This window comes from Asparagus officinalis, chromosome 5, assembly GCF_001876935.1.
Source record: "Asparagus officinalis chromosome 5, Aspof.V1, whole genome shotgun sequence".
Taxonomy (NCBI): domain Eukaryota; kingdom Viridiplantae; phylum Streptophyta; class Magnoliopsida; order Asparagales; family Asparagaceae; genus Asparagus; species Asparagus officinalis.
The window spans coordinates 37,910,331-37,931,632 of NC_033798.1; the positions used below are offsets into that span (position 1 = coordinate 37,910,331).

The 21,302-nt window shown below is 35.2% G+C and overlaps 1 protein-coding gene across 1 annotated transcript in view; it reads left to right on the forward strand.

Moving 5' to 3' along the window:
* LOC109842755 (mediator of RNA polymerase II transcription subunit 25) overlaps window positions 360-21,302 on the forward strand; it is a 35,081-nt gene continuing 14,138 nt past the window's right edge. The window contains 7 exon segments of the mRNA XM_020411634.1: window positions 360-525; window positions 1,445-1,475; window positions 3,101-3,164; window positions 6,225-6,355; window positions 6,940-7,149; window positions 7,248-7,313; window positions 10,978-11,170. Coding sequence (XP_020267223.1) covers window positions 395-525; window positions 1,445-1,475; window positions 3,101-3,164; window positions 6,225-6,355; window positions 6,940-7,149; window positions 7,248-7,313; window positions 10,978-11,170 — 826 coding nt within the window. The 5' untranslated portion in view covers window positions 360-394.

Consider the following 21,302-nt stretch of genomic DNA (forward strand, 5'->3'; position numbering starts at 1 on the left):
TTTTTCCCTCTCCGATTTCCTTCCCCAACAAAGTAAAATTGATGAAAACTCTGCCACGTCAGATTTTTTTTCCTTCTCTGCTTTGTTTACAAAAGTTTTCCTTTTTTTTCTATGCGAACCAAACACAAGAAAAATAAATATATTGGTTTCTCACTATTTTTTATGTGCGAACCAAAGCAAAACAATCTATTTTTTGAAAAAGTTTGGAAAACTCAAAATTTGTGTTTCTTTACATGTAATTGCATTTCTCTATATCAAGGAAACGAACCAAACAGCCCCTAAACAGGTTGGTTTTGAAAATTTATCCTAAAATAAAATTCCACCCTCCTAATTATTTCCTATATATTCTCTCTCTTGAATAAAATAATAAAGGGGTTTTAACCCGTCGACTCAAATGCTTCATCTCCTCGGTCTTAATAATTCTTCAATGGCGGAGAAGCAATTGATCGTGGCGGTCGAGGGGACCGCAGCCCTAGGTCCTTACTGGCCTACCATAGTCACCGACTACCTCGACAAGATCATCAGGTTCCTCGATCTCTCTCTGTCTCAATCTTTGGCTCTTTTTTTCTTTTATTTTCCTTTTCTCTTGTGATGGAATGATCAATTTGGCATCTAAATGATGAGGTTTTAGAAATGGGTTTTAGGTTAAATTAATAATCAGTGCTCTCTTTGCTCTCAATTTGGTATTTTTTTGGGAAAAGGTGTATTTTTAATGGGCGTTGTGATGGATTTCAGTGTAAATCTAGAAAATTGCAATTGTGAGTTCAGCTGGAGCGTTCTTGAAGAGACGTGAATGACGTTTTTGCTCTCAATTCGTTATCTTTTGGTTGTGGGTTCGAAATAGCGGGTAAACTTGGCAACTTTCAAGACGTGTGCAATCAATGACCCATCTTCTGTCTACCTTGAAATAATGAGGTCCAAGATACAGACGAACAGTGGAAAACTTGTTTGTTTATTATTAATGTATGATATACTTATTTCGGATAATTGTAAGGATGAAACCTGATAGCACTTACAGGGGATTTATAAGGAACTGTCTTCTTCTGAAAGGATTTTCTTTTGAGGCAATTATCTGATAGTTATAGCTTTGTTATGGAAGAGTTTTCAAAATTGACTAAAGATGCTTGTAGATGGAAATATGAAGAATGTTCTTGTTAGCTAAGAGATGCAATCATACAAGATATAGGCAATTAAGTATTTTTTTTCTTAACTTGCATCTTTCCAAGTTTGCAATTTTTTTGGCTTAAATAAATTTTGAGACCATTGTATCGTGGGTTTCACAACAAATACAAACCCGATATCATTGTGCTTAGGATATTACATATCAATCTCTCATATGTTTATTTCCTCTCGGACATATCTGTATTTCCCTTTCACACACATACACACACATTTATTTATATTTCTTGTTTCAATTGATCAAATATCATTGTGGAACATGCAGGTGTTTTTGTGGCAATGAATTAAATGGCCAGGTATTCTATATTTTATCTCAATGTTTTTATGCATGGTGTTAATCCTGCATTTTGTTATAGCCTTTCATCATCAAGGGTCTGATTCTTGTGCCTTTTACTTGTATAATGAGTTTCTTTTGTCCAATATCTTACCTAGCATTATGCAGTCCAAGTACAACCAGAACAATACTTCTTTTGAGAATATATTAGACCACTATTACTTTTCTAGTAAATATGTCTAGATTGCATTAGTGTTTTTTGACAAGAGAAAGAGTACTGTACCAACTAAACAAACTCTGAAGTTATGAAGAAATATATCACTGGTGCCAATATTTTATGCTGCCTTTAAGAAATTGGTAAGGCTGTCTTCTTTTGGAATGTTTTAGTCACTGTCAGTTTTTTTTTTAAAATAACTGTTTGGGGAATATTTTTGAATATGTATGAATCTATCAGATGGATATAGGCAAATAGGTCTTCAATGAAGTTAAGTGGAAGAAATGAAGAATAGGATTCACCTAGCTGACCTCAGAATGTTTTGATAGATGCTTTGTTGTTGTTGTACCCTAGAGGAAAAATAGGTTGGAACTTTGGCTTATGGAACTGCATTGTCTTTGTAAGTGTGCAATTTAATGAGGGGAAATTTAAACCCTGAACAATTTAAGTGCATGTGATGTGTCTTTCCTATTCCATCGCTTTGTGACTTTGTCTAGTAGTTTGTACCTTTAACATGAATTGAGTTCTCTGCATTTTACTTGCTTTCTTCATTCTGTGGACCACTTTCAAGTCAATATCACAGTCTTGCATGGTTACGGTAACCTGAATCTGCTTGTCCTGGACTTCCACAGAGAACTGGTGTTACATTTAGGGCAAAGCATTGTATTTGCTCGAATTTTAATTTCTGCTTTTAGGTTGATGAAATGAAAGAAGCAGTTCAAAGTCAAATAATAGACTATACCATAGTGTGTGAATAGTGCTCAAGTCTTGCCTTATGATTCTTTTATTCATCAGAATATCCATGTCAAATATGAAGTCAAAATCTTGTAGCTTTTTCTTGTCTTCTTTTTCCAGATCTTCAATTTTTTCTAAGCTTTTGGTGTTTCTCAAAGTCATGCTTAAATTTTTATGTTGTTCGCATCCAATTTGGACTGTATACTGATTAAACCTTTGGAATATACTGTTCGAACCTGAGCATCAAACAAGTTGAAGCTCCCACTGAATAGAGGGGAAAAAACCGAAAATCCATTTATTTAAAGAATTATTATTATTATACAGGAGCGATCACACAAAGTATGCGGTTCTCTGTGTACCAAATGCATGCTTGTTTATCATTGTCTAACACCATAGTTTTCATCGATGAAAATTTTTATTGTCACATTCACCCTTATGCAATTATTAACTCAGATAAAAGTTGTTCAGGAATGATTTTAGTATCAATATTGTAGCTCATCTTACAATTCAGTGGTAAAGTAGGGACAACCACACCATTCCTAGTTAGTTCGCTGCGTAATTAGTATGGTTGTCGCTACCTTGTTCTTTTTTATATGATATATTGCCATAGTATGTATTTCTATCTTCTGGTTTTCATGTTGTCTGACCCAGTGTAGAGCTAATCAGCTAATTGTTTTCAATGTTCTCCTACTGTGCAGAAGCTTTCTGGGCAAACTCCTGAACTTGCTTTGGTTGTGTTCAATACACATGGACCTTACAGTGGTATGCTGAAAAAATTTAGTCAACACGCCCTCTAATAAAGTGCTCTTTTCTTTCACGTATGAAATTGCATGTATCAACACCATGTCTCATTTTTTCATCTCCTATGTGATGCTATAATGTTCTTCAATATATGTTTGTATAAGTAACATCTAAATTGCCTTTAAACGTCTGCTGGGTGCTTCAGCTAGGCACAGATGCCTAGCGACTCTAGGTTCTGGGCATCTCCTTGTCACCTAGAAGTTTTTAGAACATGGAGATTATCAATTTATAATATTTCCATATAGATGCTTATTCTTTTTTGTCATGCAAAACATATTCCTTTGCAGTTTCACACGATTATCGTATTCTTCCACCTAGATCTGTTTGGGCGACTGATCCCCCTTTCTAGTCTTTCACATCGGCAATGCCTCACCATCATAAAAACTTCTCACACTTTTTACATTTGTCTTTTGTGAAGATTGCCAAAAATCAGACATGAGTAGTCATGCATTTCAAGGACTTGGAAAAACTCAATGTTCTTGTTTTAAAAGTTATGACAATATGCATTGGGAGTAATATCTTGTGTAGATGGCGAAAATTTAAACATGACAAGAGTAACATGCAATGTAGACGCTATGGTTTGAGGAAAATTTTAAGTGAACAGTTCATGTATCACAAATTGAACTTTAATGGAATTAGATATAATATACATTTTCCAATACGAGAGGTTTGATGAAAATTCTGAATTGCCTTAACTATGTCTAGCATTGCTGACTACTGAATACCTTCACTTTTAATGGTTAATTAAGTTGCTACCATGTTTCTGCAAATGTAAATGCATCAATGTTAAAGTTTTTCACTTTTATGCAACTTTTGGACTGTTTTTCTTGGAAGGAGCTATAAGACCCAATAGCAGTTGCCTTATTTGTTATGCAATTAGCTTTCTGACCTTGGTGTAGTCCTGCAACATGATTGTATTATGAGTTCAGGAACATGCGAGAAAGCCTGTGTTCGATGTGCTGAGTTACATTAATTCATCCATATTGGCAGAAATTATATAGAATGTGTATAGTAGACAACAATGACTGCAATTGACAAAATAGCAATGATGTTCTCTACACTGTTATTATCGACTTTCACGTGTTAACAGCAATGTGCACTGGTAACCATTATGTATGCTGTGCATATAAATGTTACCTATATTTTAGACATTTTCCTTACGGTAATCACTATAAATTTTTATGTATTAATATTATAGCCAGAATTCTTAATACACATAAAATACTTTCATCAGCTGGGTGATCACACTACATGCTAAATGAAAAGATGCACTAGCATATGTTTTCAGGTTTTATTCAGTGCTTATGAAAATATTCCTTCATGAAGTTCACATATCTAGTTTAACGTTACGTTCTTGAGGCCTGTATATTCCATGGTATAAGATAACAATTCTGTTCTCTTTTTGGCTAATTGCATTCTCAAGCTGTTAGCTTCAATTTATCAGTCCATTTATCTGAAATAATAGATCGTTAAACTAAGACAAATTTTGATTATTGGCTTGAGTAAACTTAGAACATCCTTACTTTTTTACCTTTAGTCCAGGAAATAAGCAACTATTTGGCTAGCAAAACTTCAAATATATTATTTTGAAACACTTAAAGTTGCATGTTTTCCCCAAATTTCCTGTTTTATTGCATATTGAATTAGAGGCAAACAAGATTCACTTCGTTATACTACTTAAGCACATTGATACTATTGCATGCATGGTGATTAGTCTTCACCTATTTTTTTGCCATTTGTCTTCGTGGTTCAAGTTCCCCTCCCTCTCTCCCACCCCCTCTCCCTCTCTCCTTCTTGCTCTCTCCCCCTCTTCTCTTCTCTTCTCTCTCTTGTATTATTTTAATGCATTTTGTTAGACCTGAAGTTTCTATATCATTTAACTCCTTTTTATGCAAGTATGATGTGGACCTAACTTCATTTTTTTTATCGCTGATATATATTTCCCTTCTTCCATCTGATTTGCATTGTAAAGCAACCAGGAGCATGATTTTCCTTGTGTTTTTAGCTTGTTTTATGCCTCAAATATGGTTTGATTTTTCACACTGAACTTGTTATATGGTGTCTTTTTTTTGGATCCTTTAGTGGTTCTTAGGGTAACCGGAAGGTTGCTTATTGGTTGCAGAATACTACAGAAGGATAAGTGGTAGGCATTTGATATGTGCCAACCTGAGTTGCATGGGTATGGGTGCGGGTACTAGTATGGTTACGGACTTACGGGACATGGCAAATTTGTAAAAGGTAGGGTATGGAGACATGGTTGAAACTCATGAGATATAATCATAGTTTTGAGCTATATATACATGATCCTTTTAAATAGTAGCTCTTAAGGATGAAACGAACTCGACCATTATCCAACAAGTTACACAAATGGATGTGAAGTGTAGGATATATATCCAAGCAGTGTGTAACGAGTTGTTTAAATTTAACATGCATTGCATAATTGGGTACATGCCTGAATACATATATACATATATTTAAGGAGTGTCCAAGAAGTGTCGGTTAAGGAGTGTCCAAGAAGTGCCGGGTACAGGTACGGGTACGACACGTGTCGGGTATGGGTACAACTCCCTATTAGAAGTACCCAGGTAACATAGCTGCCAACTGACATGGATCTGTTGTAGTTGTTTACTATTGTCTTATATAAAACCTTGGCACCGATTAATAAATGTTCAAAGTCAGGTCAGAAAAAACTGTCAATTCTTTTTTTTGAGTTTTTTTTTTAAATTTTAGAGTCATACTTCATAGCCGGATGTGATTTTTATTTGCTTTTACAGAATAAACATAAAAGTTTTGTATGAAAATCAGTCCTAAGCTAGTGGTTTCTGTAGTGCTATGATGCTCAAGCTTATGCAATCTTTAACTGAAGGCATTCACATGTATGGTGTATCTATGAAGTTATTTACTTCCTAAAGTAGGTTCTGCAGATGAATTTTTTCTATAATTCTTGAGGCTAAACTTTTAGGAAAGTTACACCCGTTGTCAAATTAAAAAGTTCAATAGTTAATAAGCCCCTGTTTGCAGCTTTCATGGTTCAACGAAGTGGTTGGACAAAGGACATGGATGCTTTTCTGCATTGGTTATCAGGAATACCATTTGGTGGTGGTGGGTTCAGTGAAGCTGTAATTGCCGAAGGTCTTGCTGAAGCACTGATGGTAACCTTAATAGATTGATTAATGGCATTCCCATGTGATTAGGTCAACCAGATTTTGATTTGTTTGTATAATTTATGATATCTAGAGATGGCCCAGTTAATTAGACCATTTTCTTCTTTACTGAAGTCTTTTTTTAACTCAATGAGAATTTTAGAGCATAAAAGGCCAGTCTTCCTGTAGGTACTTCCCAAATTTGATTTGTTTGGCACCATGGTCGAGTCGGTGTCCATCAGAAAAGGTTCAAGTGATATTAAAATGAATGTTGTGTAGGATATCTAGATTTATATCCTGATAACGTGTTAGCATCGGATTTAGAGGGCTGAGTAAATTATATAATTTCCAAGTTTTAGTGTATGGCTATGTTGTTTGTGATTTATTTGTTAGCAGTAAACTATTAATTTTAGTCAGTCGACCACTTGGAGTAGAAGTACTTTGGAATTAAACTACCTTGAAAGCTGTTGTCTCTTTTCCCTGCCAGGAGTATTTCATCGCTTTCGACACAATTTTCTGTTAGCTTTTGCATGTCTTTATAAGAGACATGATATAAATATCACTTATTTAGTTATTTATGTCTGCATTTTCAGATGTTTCCCGTTAGCCTTAATGGAAACCAAAACCATCAAAATCTTGATGTGCAAAAGCACTGTATCCTTGTTGCTGCAAGCAACCCTCATCCTCTCCCTACTCCTGTCTATCGTCCTCCTATCACAGGTTCTGAGCACAATGAGAAAGCTGAGGGACAGACAGAGACATGCCTTGCTGATGCTGAGACAGTTGCAAAGTCATTTGGTCTGGTAATTCATATATCTAGCCTTTCCTTTTGTGTATCAGATGCACAGTGTCTCTCAGTTCTTGTTACGTTTGCCAACCTTATCCCTTTTGTTTTTTGCAGTGCTTTGTTTCTCTGTCTGTGATATCTCCTAAACAGCTACCGAAACTGAGATCGATATATAATGCGGTATGTATGTGCTGCTTCTATTTATTCCTTTCATATTTTTCTTTATCAAGTTCTTATTTCTTTGAGATTTTGATTTTCTAATGCTACCAGGTTATGACCTTGTTTTAAATTTTTTCTTTCATAGATAGTTTAGTGGAATTTCTATAGATTAGTTTGCTAGAATTTCTATATCTGCTTGCAGTCTTGATTATCTCTTTAGTTATAAAGTTTTAGATACAATTCAATGTAAAGTATGTTGATGCACCTCAAGAAGCACTTTAGGCATAACTTGGAGAGATATATATCAAAACTGTTGGCCTTTCTTTGATTCATATAGTATAAAAGATGTGAACTATAGTTTTTATGTTTCGTTTATGTTTTACATTGCCTGGTCATCGATTCTTTAATATAAAAGTCTAAATGGGCTCTCGTCTATGGAAGATCTGATAGACTTTTCTTTTTCGTCAAGTTGTTTGAACTAGTCTGAAAAATTGTGAATCAATTTTGATTTTAAGAAAGAGGAAGAAGACAAATATCATTACTTGGTCTTGCACATTATTTTGATTCATCTATTCATCTGTCACTACACTGGAATGGGTGCCAAATATGGCAGCTCGCCAGGTGAAGGATGGCTTAGAAGACAGTACCTATTATGCGACATACTGGGGTGTTAGATCAGGCTGCTGATCCTAGCTCATTATGATTTTGCAATTGTTTTTGCCTGTTACTGTTGCTGTGCAAGTGCTCTCCCCCTCTTGCTTCTCTGTTACTGGTGTGACTAATAATAGAATTATAGAAGTGACCTCTCATTTTCTTTAGGTGTAACATCTGTGAACAAGAGCATACGCCTTGTTTGGGACTTGGGAGTAAGAAAAAGGATGTGATCTGTTGGACCTTGTACACTGTCACTCTTCAGATGTGTGGATAGAGAAGCACAAGGATTACTATCCCGGGTTGGAGTTTTTTAAATTAGATTGGAGAATATACAGGATACTTATTATTTCTCCTTGCTCACTACCATTTCGCTTCTGCATAGAAGATGAGATATTTTCTACTAGCTAGGATAGAGTTCAACAAGGCTAGAGCTAGCTGGAACGCCTATATTTAGCACTGGTGCATCGAAGTCTAAGAAGAAAGAGAAAGACCTATATTGCCCCAACAAGGCTACTAGGGAGGCATACGGTGTATCAGATTTGGATATGTACCCAAATAGCATGGACACGGTAGGGATGTCTGAGATTTGAGGATAGAGGAATCTAACAAGTTTTCTCTCGTACTCTATTTCTAAGTTTTTTTTATTGTTTGTAGTAAAGAATGACATCACCTGTAGCATGGCATTGTTCGACCATCAGAATGGGTTTCGGTTTTTTCTTTTTTGATAAGGAGGGGAGTGATAGGGATGGTAGCACACGAGTCTTTATTTTTGGAGAAAATCACATGGGTACTTATAGTTATTTGGAATAGAAAGACAACCTTCAAAGTAATCTGAATCTCATAAAAGAACTTATTGTTGGTTTTTTAATATATATACACACACACACAAGCACACAAAGGGGGAGGGCAGGAGGGGAGGGAGGATGCAGAGAGAGTATCATTGGTACCACTTCTCCCCCACACATTAAAAAGGTGTCTATTTGAAAATGGTCCTCACTTGAATACTCGCGCTCATTAGAGGGGTGGATGAAAAGTGACCATATCACTACCAAGGACCAAATCTGGCCCTTGATACTAAGAGCCAAATTTGATCATTGGTACTAAGTGTAGATGGTAAAAAGACAAACTATTGATCATATAGCTCAAGCACCACATGGGACCTACTAAGGGCAGAATGGTCATCCGACAAGACCAATGAGTCACCAAAGACAAAATATGTCTGCAAATGCCTTAGGAGAGAGCACGCAAAATCCTGAGTCAATGCAAGCTAAGAATCAGCCTTGAGATCTAGTGAGCAACGCAAAGTTGAGCTAGCCACGTGTCATGATGCGAACCTAGCTAGCCACGCGTCACACTCGAGGCTAGGGTCACATCATGTCAACTATATAATGGCCACTGGCAGTTAGTTGTGTAATAGTTTAGATGCATTTAATGTAGAGTAAACAGTGCCCATAATTGGTGATGTGGAACTACAAAAAGCGCCTCAATACTGATGTCGCGAGGCCACAAATGCTATGTAGTCTCACGTGAACTGCTATTTCCGTTAAAGCAGTGTGCTGCTCTGATCATTGGTACAAAAGTATACTTCCACATGTCAGAGTTAGGCACACGTCAAACCTAGGTTTGCGTTAAACCTAGCCCTGCGTCAAGAAGGATTTTCGGCTTACAAACAGAGGCGCTTCATGATTATGAAAGAGGCACCTCTTTGGCTCAATTCTTTTGGCTCTTGGTTTTCTCCCCCTAACCGAAATTTCAGCAAGCTTTGCCCTTGCTCAGCTCCCTTCATTGGAGTTTGGCCTTGGCCCTCTCATCAACTCCTCATATTGGAGTTTGTCTTTTGCCTAAACCTATCAAACTTGCTTGTTGGTGTTTTCTGTGATATAAAGAGTTCATGTCGCCCACTGGACTTAGCATCTTCAGTGAAGTTTACTTCCTCTGCATTGGGTTTAGCTTCTTCATTCATCGGAGTTTACTTTCTCTGCATTGGGTTTAGCTTCTTCATTGGAGTTTACTTTCTCTTCTTCGGGTTCATATCACCTTGGAGAAACAACGTGCTTCTACCGGAGCTCCCTTCAAACCAAATTAAACCTCGAATGTAGGGTTTTGAGGCCCTATCGACACACTTCTCTAGAATCTACATCTTTTTTTCAACTTTCGACCAGAAGGAGACATCTTCATCCTCTTCCGACATGAATCACTAAGAATACCCATATTCCTCATATATATATGTGTGCGCGCGCGCGTGTGCGTGCTTGCGTGGACACAGACACACATAACTGTGTCCTTGTATCCTGTCTTCCACAAATTTGTCATGCCCAATGCCTGCACCCATACTCATCCCTTTGCAACCTAGAGAAGGATTATCTAGGTAAGTTAGCAGCTAAGTTCTATGCCCTTGCTAGTGGGTTTTTGGTGATACCGCTGGGAATAGGACTATCTAGGTAAGTTAGCAGCTGAGTTCTATGCCCTTGCTAGTGGGTTTTTGGTGATGCCACTGGGATTAAGGTTACTATTCCAGTTGAGTAATAGTTCAAGTTCGAAGAATTTACTCCAAATTGTGAGGAATATCGTAAAGTTTCGAGTTGAGCTGGTAGGATCAGATTTGGATGGTCCACGTCGTCTGTAGTGCTGGTACTTGGGAACTGTCAATTGGGTGGGTGTTGCTGTGTCCATCTTGGGTTCCTGGTGGGAAGTGAATTGCCTAAATCAGACCCATTGTTTCTCAGTTCACTTCTAATTCTTTGTGGTTTATAGCTTTTCGTTAAATTCTATTGATCAATTTAGAACAACAAAGAAAAACCTATGTTGAAGTATAGTTGTTGTCTGTTGAAATATATGATTGCATTTTTCCTAATTTTGGCAATCATATTTATTGGTTGATTCTTTTTTTTATTCATCATTTGTATTCTCTACATTTATCTATTTTCAATTGCTCATTTTCCATCATTACTCATCTACTTGGTCCTTTTTTCCCAGAGTATGCATGGTAGCAGAAGTTATTTAATATTCTTAACATATTCTATTATTGTAGGCTAAACGTAGCCCTCGAGCTGCGGATCCAACTGTGGATCATGTTAAAAACCCTCAGTACCTTGTGTTGCTTTCTGACAATTTTATGGAGGCTCGTGCTGCTCTAAGTCGCCCTTTAACTGGAAGCATGACCAAATTGGATGGAGCTCCTACTGCTCTTGTTCAAGGACCACCAACAACTTCTATCTCTTCAGGTTTCTATTGTTTGATTGAACCTTTTTATATCTGATTAGTGTGAATTTATTTAAATCAGTAGAGTTCTTATAGTCGAACTGTGGGTATAATTTCTACACGCAGTAAACTTTCGCTGCATTCAGTTATGTTATTTAGCGTTCTGGTATTATAAATCTATGCTATTGAAAATTTGCACTACTAATGGTAAGAATTTTGTCGAAGTTCATATATTCCATTATTTCCTCTTTATAAAAGATCTTACATGGTTATATGTTTCTTTTGTTTGCAATAGGCAAGGAACAGACATCATGTAGCGATCTTGAGAGTTAGAGGGCAAAGTTATACACAACAAATCCTTCTTTCTTTCCACTATTAAACTTAAGAGCGTGTTTGGCAACCCCTTGAAAATGGGTCAGGACTGAACCTGGCCCAAATTTGGGTTATTTTTTGTTTGTCAAAACTTGGAATCATTCTCAACTAATCCGTAAGAAGTGATCCAATTTTTTTCACCGGATCCGGGAACTACTACTGAACTAGTTTTGTTTAGGTCAAAAATAGGCCCTAAAACCAGTTCTTCTTTGGAACCATCACCCTCTGGTTTAATTCAAAACTGGTTTAGAAAAGAACTAGGTCAGGACTGATCCTGGCCCAGTTTTGAGCGGGTTGCCGAACACACCCTTAGATAAATAGCTGGTGCTGAATTGTTTCTTTCAAGAGAGGACCAGAACCCTGATAATTGTTTGATAGACATAATGTCTTTATAAGTAAAGAAAGTTGGTTCTCAATAAACCTGCTAATATTTATATCTGTTGGCATGGAAATTAGCCGATAGAATCTTTTCAAATTATTGGAATATTGATGAGACAAAATGAATAATTTGCTAATCTTTTTTGTTACTTCGACTTGATTACGAGTCAAGTCTAAACAATGGCATTGTGTGCCATGACTCAAGTTGGGCTTTGCCAAATGCCTATAGTGCCTTTTAATATCAAATATCTTTACCCCACTAATATGCAAATGAAGATATAGCTTTCTGATCATACAAATGGGCTATAGATGTAGCACATTATATCATCTGATTTAAAGCGACATTTGTTGTGCTGTGATCTGCCAGGAGAGTTAGAGTGCAAGGTGGACATACTTATTCAATTATTCTTCTAGTTGCAGATTCTTTCTGTCGTGTATCATGTGGATGTTTTCTTATGGGAACATTAAGTTTTAGTTTGTTCACTTTGTTGATACCTCAGTCCTTTGCAGTGTTTTAAATATCGGCCGCCATGTCCGACATGGCGGCCGATATTGCGGATTCGGAGCCTAGCCGCCACGAAATTGTTGAATTTAATGCGTATGGCGTTTTTGAGGTCATGTCGGGGACATGTCGGAAAATAGCGGATATATCGGGCGACATTTCGGCCATCAAATATCGGCCAAAATTCAGAAATATCGGTTTCACATTGACATGTTGAAATCATATGATTTGCAATATCTTTCACCTTCTATTTATGTAAAGTTTCACATTGTTTCCCATCCACTACCCATATGGGTGCTTGTTGTAGGTTTTAATTACTTGTTATTGCATGTGTTTTCTTTATAATAGAAGGCTATAAGAACACATGAATTTATTTGTATTAGGTGCACATATACTTCGGTTTTACTAGTTTCTTGTTTGGAGAAATGACAGATATATAATAAAAATCCTGCAATTGTTAGTCGATGCAGTTAAATAGTTTAGAATAGCAATTACGAGTTTAATTTTCAATTTCAGTAGAATTTTCTTTTTGTTCCTACTAGTATAATGCACGCGCTTTGTATGTGAACATTTTTTTTTTGTAATCTTTTTCGTTGAGTGTAAAATTATGAAGTGACTTTTATAATAACATAAATTCTTAAATTGAACAATTAATAAATCTTTACATTAATAAATAAAGTTGTGTATAAAGAATTGTATTAGTAATTTTTATATTCTGGATAATTATTATACTTTAATAAGAATTGTCTAAACATATGCAGTTAAGCTGTCCTAGTGTCTATTTGGTTTTCTATGCAAAAGCAAAAACTTGGTGGTTGCTTGTGAAAATGAAGACCTTCTCATATGTACTTTTTCATATGTTTAGATAATATAATTATCAAGTATGTGAAGATTCCATTTATGATATTATATCAACCTATCCGATATGACAATCCGATATTTTTTTCATGTCCCCCGATATATCCCCGATTTCCGCTATCCGACATGAATTTTGGCCGAGCGACATGAACCCGACATCCGATATTTAAAACCTTGGTCCTTTGTCTATGAATTTTTTAGTACATTTTGTCAATCTTTAGCCATATGCATTCAGGATGTTGTGAAACTTGATAGGTAACAACCAACTTGTTACATTAAGGATATAATATAGCTGCTGATTGCTGACCTTTTCGTACAACTATTAATCCGCTTATGAATTGGTTGTGTTATTGGACTCTGTGATATTGCTTTGAAATTCTTAATGTTTGCACCCGAGCTTGTTTTCTAGAGTAGTTTGAGTGACACCAAACATCTGTGCAGTTAGACACTTTACCATTATCTGTCTATAATTATCTGTAATCTGTTTCTCTGCATGATAAATATTGCCAGAGTCCAAATTGTATACCATAATGGTCAAGAGGAATATGTTACATGTAAAACCTTTGCCTTATCATGTTCCCTTGTTGTCTGGATTTACTTCCTATTCTAGGGAGATCGAGAAAGATTTCATTGTCGCCTAGATGTCTAAGGTAGGCAAAGTTTTTGTTTTGAAAAAAGATAAAGAGTAATTTAAAACTTAATTCTTTGTCATGTGAAATCTTGAGTTACCAGGAATATTGTATCTGGTGTGAATTGATATCGGGCTGCAATTTGATCTTTATTGAGGATATTCATTGGTTTTGGAAGTAAGATATTGGCGGATGCAGATCTTTTTTTTTTGTGGATAGTGGGGAGCCAAGTATCTATTTATCTAAAGTAAAAATATAATATTATAGAATAATGGTACTTGATGGGAATAAACTTGGTAGTGAGTACACATTAGTGACGGGACCAGCTTTTGCATCATATTTTGCTTGTAATGTGATGGAGTAAGGTACTGGATTTGGCTTTTGTGTTATTTTTCGATCGTGGGTTTGGAATTTTAGGTTTCTAGTGCAGTTGTTTTGGGCTTCTAATGTTTGGTTTCATATGACCTTATTATTGTTAATTTACGTGGTCCTTACTAGTTTCTTTAGTGCTTTTAAATAGCTTAGGGTGCAATTTTTAAAATTTGGGGGTGGGGGCTACATTGTAAATATTACTAGAATGTACATGCTAATAATAAGAAATTTGGGGGTGCAATTGCACCCCTAGGGAATACATAAATCCGCCCTTGGAAGTAGATCTAGAGACATGAATATAGCATGTCAGTGGATAACTCATCTTGTTTTGACGTGTCTTGCATGTCTTTTTAAAAGTGTGTTAACGTAGTCAAGCAATTTTTGATAAGTTACTTTGATATTTGTGTGAAATATATCTCCCATGCCTAGTTTTATGAAATAACACAGTGCTTCAGTAAGTTTGTGCATTTATTGCTTCATACGATTTGGTACGAGAGCCATACTTTTTTCTTTGCCATCTATTGGAATATAATCATCCTTCTATAGAGATTGCGATGGAGTTAAATCTGCTAAAATGTTGTGCTAAAATATCATAGCATGTGATCGTGTGTCATGAGATTTTGGTGGAATCGAATTTCATAGAGAAGATTTCATCTATCAGTTGTATCACTTGTTTTTGAATGTTGGACTGGTTGATGACGATCTATCCAAAGTTTCTGGAATTGTTAAGATTAAACGAAGATGAGCTAAAGGAGACGAAGGGTACCTCTTGGATCTAAGGAAAAGGACTATGACGAATCTGTGACCCAAAAAAAAAAAGAAAGAAAAAGAAAAAAAGAAAGAAAAAAGAAATAAGTTTCTTATAAAGAAAATAAAGAGATTTATTTAATAATAAGAAATTTGGGGGTGCAATTGCACCCCTAGGGGATACATAAATCCGCCCTTGGAAGTAGATCTTGTGACCAATGTTTTAAATATCGGTTATCGGGGATTTATCGGACTGTCAAAATCCTTATCGGATAGCGAAAATCGGGGATATATCGAGGATAAGTAGTAATTATCGGAGTGATATAGTGGATGATGTATATATAATATAATAATAACTAAAAAAATAATCTAACCACGCTTAATGAAATATAAACATCAAATTTTATGCCTAACATCAGTCAGTTCTATTTTGTTGCAGACTTGAGATCAAAATGACATCAAGATTTCAAGGAATGAAATAAGGAACAGAGGAAGACAACTTAAAATAGCAATTGTAAACTATCCGCAAATCCAAGTTGTAAAACTAATCAATGTTAGTCGCAGTGAAGAGTGAATAGTGTTTCGACGAAACTCAGAGATTATTGACCAAGTTATAAACTTATAATTAGCTAAAGTAGTTGCATTGAAAAATTAGTTGCAGTTAAAGCTAATTGCTCAAAATTAATTGTAATTACAATTAAATTTGCTTATACAGTCTCACAAGTGTTTTCTTAAAATTAATTACAAGTTTTCTATAAACTAATTGCAGTGAAAAAACTTATATTGATTAAAAATTAGTTGCAGTTAAAAAAAACTTATATTGAGATGAGCAAATGAATAAGTCACAATAATACAGTCTCACAACAAGTCTCTCAAGTTGTAAAACTAATCAATATTAGTCGCAGTGAAGAGTGAACATTGATTCGACGAAACTCAGAGATTATTGACCGAGTTATAAACTTATAATTAGCTAAAGTAGTTGCATTGAAAAATTAGTTGTAGTTAAAACTAATTGCTCAAAATTAATTGTAATTACAATTAAATTTGCTTATACAGTCTCACAAGTGTTTTCTTAAAATTAATTACAAGTTTTCTATAAACTAATTGCAGTGAAAAAACTTATATTGATTAAAAATTAGTTGCAGTTAAAAAAAACTTATATTGAGATGAGCAAATGAATAAGTCACAATAATACAGTCTCACAACAAGTCTCCATAAACTAGTTGCAGTTAAAAAAAATAGTAGCAATTATACAAGACTTCTATCAAATTTCTTATATAAGTCTCACAACAGAAATTTTTATAGAAAAGATTAAAAAGAAAAAAGATACCTGTTTGAGTAGATAATTCACTGAGATTCTTCACAAGAAGTTAAGTCACAAGTAGATAATATTTGTTTAAAGAACAACAAAAATCAACTTAAAAAAATAGAAAACAGCCGCTAGCCAGAGATGAAAGCGAGAAGAGAAGAAATGATACATGTTCGAAGGCAAGGCAAGCGAGGTTTGCTAGAGATTCACGAAGGTGAGACCGCACGAGGTTCACGAAGTCGAGGTGAAGTTCGCTAGAGATTCATGAAGGCAAGACCACACGGGGTTCACAAAGTCGAGGCGAAGTTCGCTGGAGATTCACGAAGGCGAAGTTTGCTGGAGAGTGGAGATTCGCGAAGGCGAAGTTCGCTGGAGAGTGGAGATTCACGAAGGTGAATCGCTAGAGATCGCACGGAGAATAGCCGCTAGAGACGAATTTAGGGTTTGAAGGATTCACGAAGGACGGGTTTGAGTTTTCATTTTATTGTGAAAACGGGTCGTGTCGGGTAGGGTTTAATACCTCTACAACGTAACTCAAATGACCACTGATAAACCCGATAATTTTCTCTGTTATCGGGTGATAATTGCCTTTATCGGTGAGTTATCGTTAATAATTTGTCCAAAACAATAACCGATTACAAAATGCACTTATCCTATCGGCAAGCTCAAAAATCCGATATATCGGCGATAATATCAGATTATCGACCGATATTTAAAACACTGGTTGAGACATGAATATAGCATGTCAGTGGATAACTTATCTTGTTTTGACGTGTCTTGTATGTCTTTTTAAAAGTGTGTTAACGTAGCCAAGCAATTTTTGATGAGTTACTTTGATATTTGTGTGAAATATATCTCCCATGCCCAGTTTCATGAAATAACACAGTGCTTCAGTAAGTTTGTGCATTTATTGCTTCATACGATTTGGTAAGTTTGTGCATTTATTGCTTCATACGATTTGGTACGAGAGCCCTACTTTTTTCTTTACCATCTATTGGGATATAATCCTCTTTCTATAGAGATTGTGACGAAGTTAAATCTGCTAAAATGTCGTGCTAAAATGTCGTATCATGTGATCGTGTGCTATGCGATTTTGGTGGAATCGAATTTCATAGAGAAGATTTCATCTATCACTTGTATCACTTGTTTTTGAATGTTGGACTCGTTGATGACGATCTATCCAAAGTTTCTGGAATTGTTAAGATTAAACAAAGATGAGCTAAAGGAGACGAATGGTACCTCTTGGATCTAAGGAAAAGGACTATGACGAATTTGTGACAAAAAAAAAAGAAAAAGAAAAAAAGAAAGAAAAAAAGAAGTAAGTTTCTTATAAAGAAAATAAAGGGATTTATTTAAGTTGAATAAAGCCATTGCAATTAGTTGATAACTGAAAGATATCACAGGATTTGGAAATTTATGGCTTAATTTTGAAATGAATGAAGTTCTTGCTTGGATGTTGAGAATTAACCCAATCATCAGCATCATGGAAGCAATATAAGATGTCTTAAAGAAAAATTGCAGCGAGTACTCTTTCCAAATGTTTAGATGATTTATATTCCTTAGAAGGGACAATCAACAGGTGCAATGATTAGGCTAGGTGCATGAAGAGATTCTTGTTCTCTCTTGATCATGGGAAGATGTTTGGAAATTTATGGCTGAAAATTGAAATGAATGAAATTCTTGCTTGTATGTTGAGAACAGACTCAATTGTCAGTATCATGGAAGCAATATAAGATGTTTTAAAGAAAAACTGCAGCGAGTACTCTTTCCAAATGTTTGGATGATTTATATTCCTTTTGAAGAACACTCAATAGGTGTAATGACTAGGCTAGGTGCATGAAGAGTCTCTTGTTCTCTCTTAATCGTGGGAAGGTGTTGAAGGTAGATTATGTTCTTTCATTACGTTTTTTGTAATTCAGATTATAATTTATTTACAATTTCATATTATGATGTTTGGAAAAATGACTCGATCGCAAAAAAAGATGGTAAACATAATTATAGGGAAAAAACACAATTACATTAACTCCCAATAGTATATGGGTTTATAAGCCAATACGGGGTGGGTCCGATAAGCACAACTAAACATAATAGATCAAGGCATCAAGCACGACACTAAGCTAGTAAACTGACACTTTAACTACATACTGCAAAGTGGAGCATATATATTTGTATGTATAAGAAATAATGTGTATGAGGTGGTGGCTCATTTTGCTAAATGAGCTACCAAGAGATAGCCATATGATGACGCCCATCTTCTTAGTCACATCGAAAGATGTGGGTCCATCATTCTCTATCTTGGTAGCTCATTTTTATTAAATGAGGCGGTACATCATACACGATAACGATATTGTGAGCTGGTGAGCTCAAATCTTATCGTGAGCTAGACTAATCAGCTCATCATATTCATGCACCGTACATCTTGTTCAAAATATTATCAAATGTGCGTGATAAAATTTTCATATTGTTGGAGTCTTTTAGAATGCAAATCAAACTAATTTAATATATTGATTTTTCAAATAGCTTAATAGCCATACCTTTTGCACATGGGTAAAACAATGATTAAAAAGTTCTAGACGATGCACTTTTATCTATACATAGATCACTTTGGTGATGATTTATCTATACATAAATCATGATGGACGGCGCCGACATCATATTGGCTAGCCAATTGGGTTAGCTTATGATAAGAATCTCATCTTACCATCTCATTTTATCATTTTCATGCACACACACAGAGGAATATGGTTATCTTTGGTAACAAGGACTAGCTTTGATCTATGGTAGTGAGGTGGTTCATTCTCAATCATTTATCTAAAGTGAAGACCATTTTCAAGTGAGGACCATTTGAATGAGTGGATAAAAGTAAACTACCAAGGACTGACTTTGTTGTTGCCTGTACTAAGGATACCTTTTTTTCTCTCTCTGTCTATATATATATATATACTTGGTTTTATAAACAAAATTGATCAATGGTAGTGATGTGATCACTTATCATCCACACATTTAAAGATGCGTACTGGAAAGTAATTCGCACTTCATTACACACACATTGGATGAGTGGATGAGAAATGCCTCATTACCAATGTCTAAATTTGGTGCTTGGTACCAAAGACCAAATTTGGGGTGTGTATATAGAGAGAGAAATGTTATCCTTGTAATATGAGGGGATTCCCTCATATGGTAATGATGTGGCTTAATTTCCACCAAGTGAATAAATGAATACTTGGTTTAGATGTGACAAATACGGGCGGGCCTCGTCACATGTGTATTTCTTGTTAGTCATTTTACGATAAAATGAGCTGCCACCCCCATGTCCATTTTTTCATATCATATTCATAATATATATATTATATATATATATAATATATATATATATATATATATATATATATTATATATATGCTTTCATATATGAATATGAAGCATATATCATATATATATATATATATATATATATATAGTATACAATGTTTTCAATGCGCAAAGGCGCAAATGCGGGGCGCAAAGCATCTTTACGCCACATGCCAAGGCGTAACGCGATGCAGCGCGCCAGTGATGCGAAGCGCACACCACACATATAATATTTCAATATATGTAATTAAGCGCGAAAGAGAATGTTTTTCGAATTTTCATGAAAAATATCATGATAAATAATATCTTGCTACAAAATCACAATATATTGCCATTAATTTCTAATGCTAACACCACGCAACATAGTAGCAAATTTTATCAATTTTTAAATCAAATGTTAAATCAAGACTTATATCAAACTAAGGATTAGTAATGGTCCTCAATTGAAAGTTATTAAAAAAACACCAATGGATTATTTTGCTTTTTGGGATATGGAATATCAAGTATAAGACTCGATTGAAATTTAACAAATGAAACTAATGAGGAAATGTACTACATGCATCCTACACAAAGTACAGATGTACCGGAGGCGTAAAAAGCGTGCTGCATCAGATGTGAAGCGCTTTGCCACCTGCGCATTGTAAGGCGCATGAGGCGCGCGGCCTTTGAAAACACTGTATATATATATATATAATATATATATATATATATTATATATATATATATATAATATATATATATATATATACTATATATATATAATGGTTCAATTCTAATATAAAAGCATAGAGATTGCAAAGATAATGTTCAATTAAAATATCACTAGCCTGACTACCCGATTTAATATATAGGCTAAATAGCGCTTATATATCCTAATCTACAAAATGTGGAAAATATGTTGTCTGTAATACCCATAGTTTTATCTTTGTACTTGTAAGTGATTATGAATTAGGTAATTGAATTTATATGGCATTGCAATACATAATTACAAATTAAGAAAAATTACAGTAATTTGAGGAATATGCAAAATCTGAAAGTTACAGGGGTTTTATGCATAATTGAAGGACATGCGTCCTTTCATGGATGAGGGGAGATGGAGGTAGCACCGTAGCAGAATAGGAAAAAGGGAGGGACATGCGTCCCTTGTGTAAGAGTAGGTAGGAAGTGTTCTTAGTTTTTTTGTCTCTCCACACTCTCTGTCCTGAGCCAACTAAAAAAAACAAATAAAAAAAGAAAAAAGGGCAACCAGCAGTTTCAAGAAGAAAACAAGAAGAGAAGAAGAAAGCAGCAGCAACAGCAAGGAACATAGAAAGAAAAAGGAGGTGAAAAGAAGAGGAAAACAAAAGGCTAAAAAATTCTTAAGGGGGTTAGTCACCTAGAATTTTTTAAGTAGAACTGGGATAATTGGTAAAGTGGGATAATATTTTGACATTGGGATAATTTAGTGGAACAGGTAAAGTGGGATAATATTTTGACATTGGGATAATTTAGTGGAACAATGATGGGTAATTCTTAAAGTGAGATAATTTGGTAGGATAATTTGGTGGGATAATGATGGATAATATTATGAAGTTGCATAATTTTGTAGGATAATTTGAAGGAGGTAATGGTGGGTATAAATTACTATTGTTAATAAT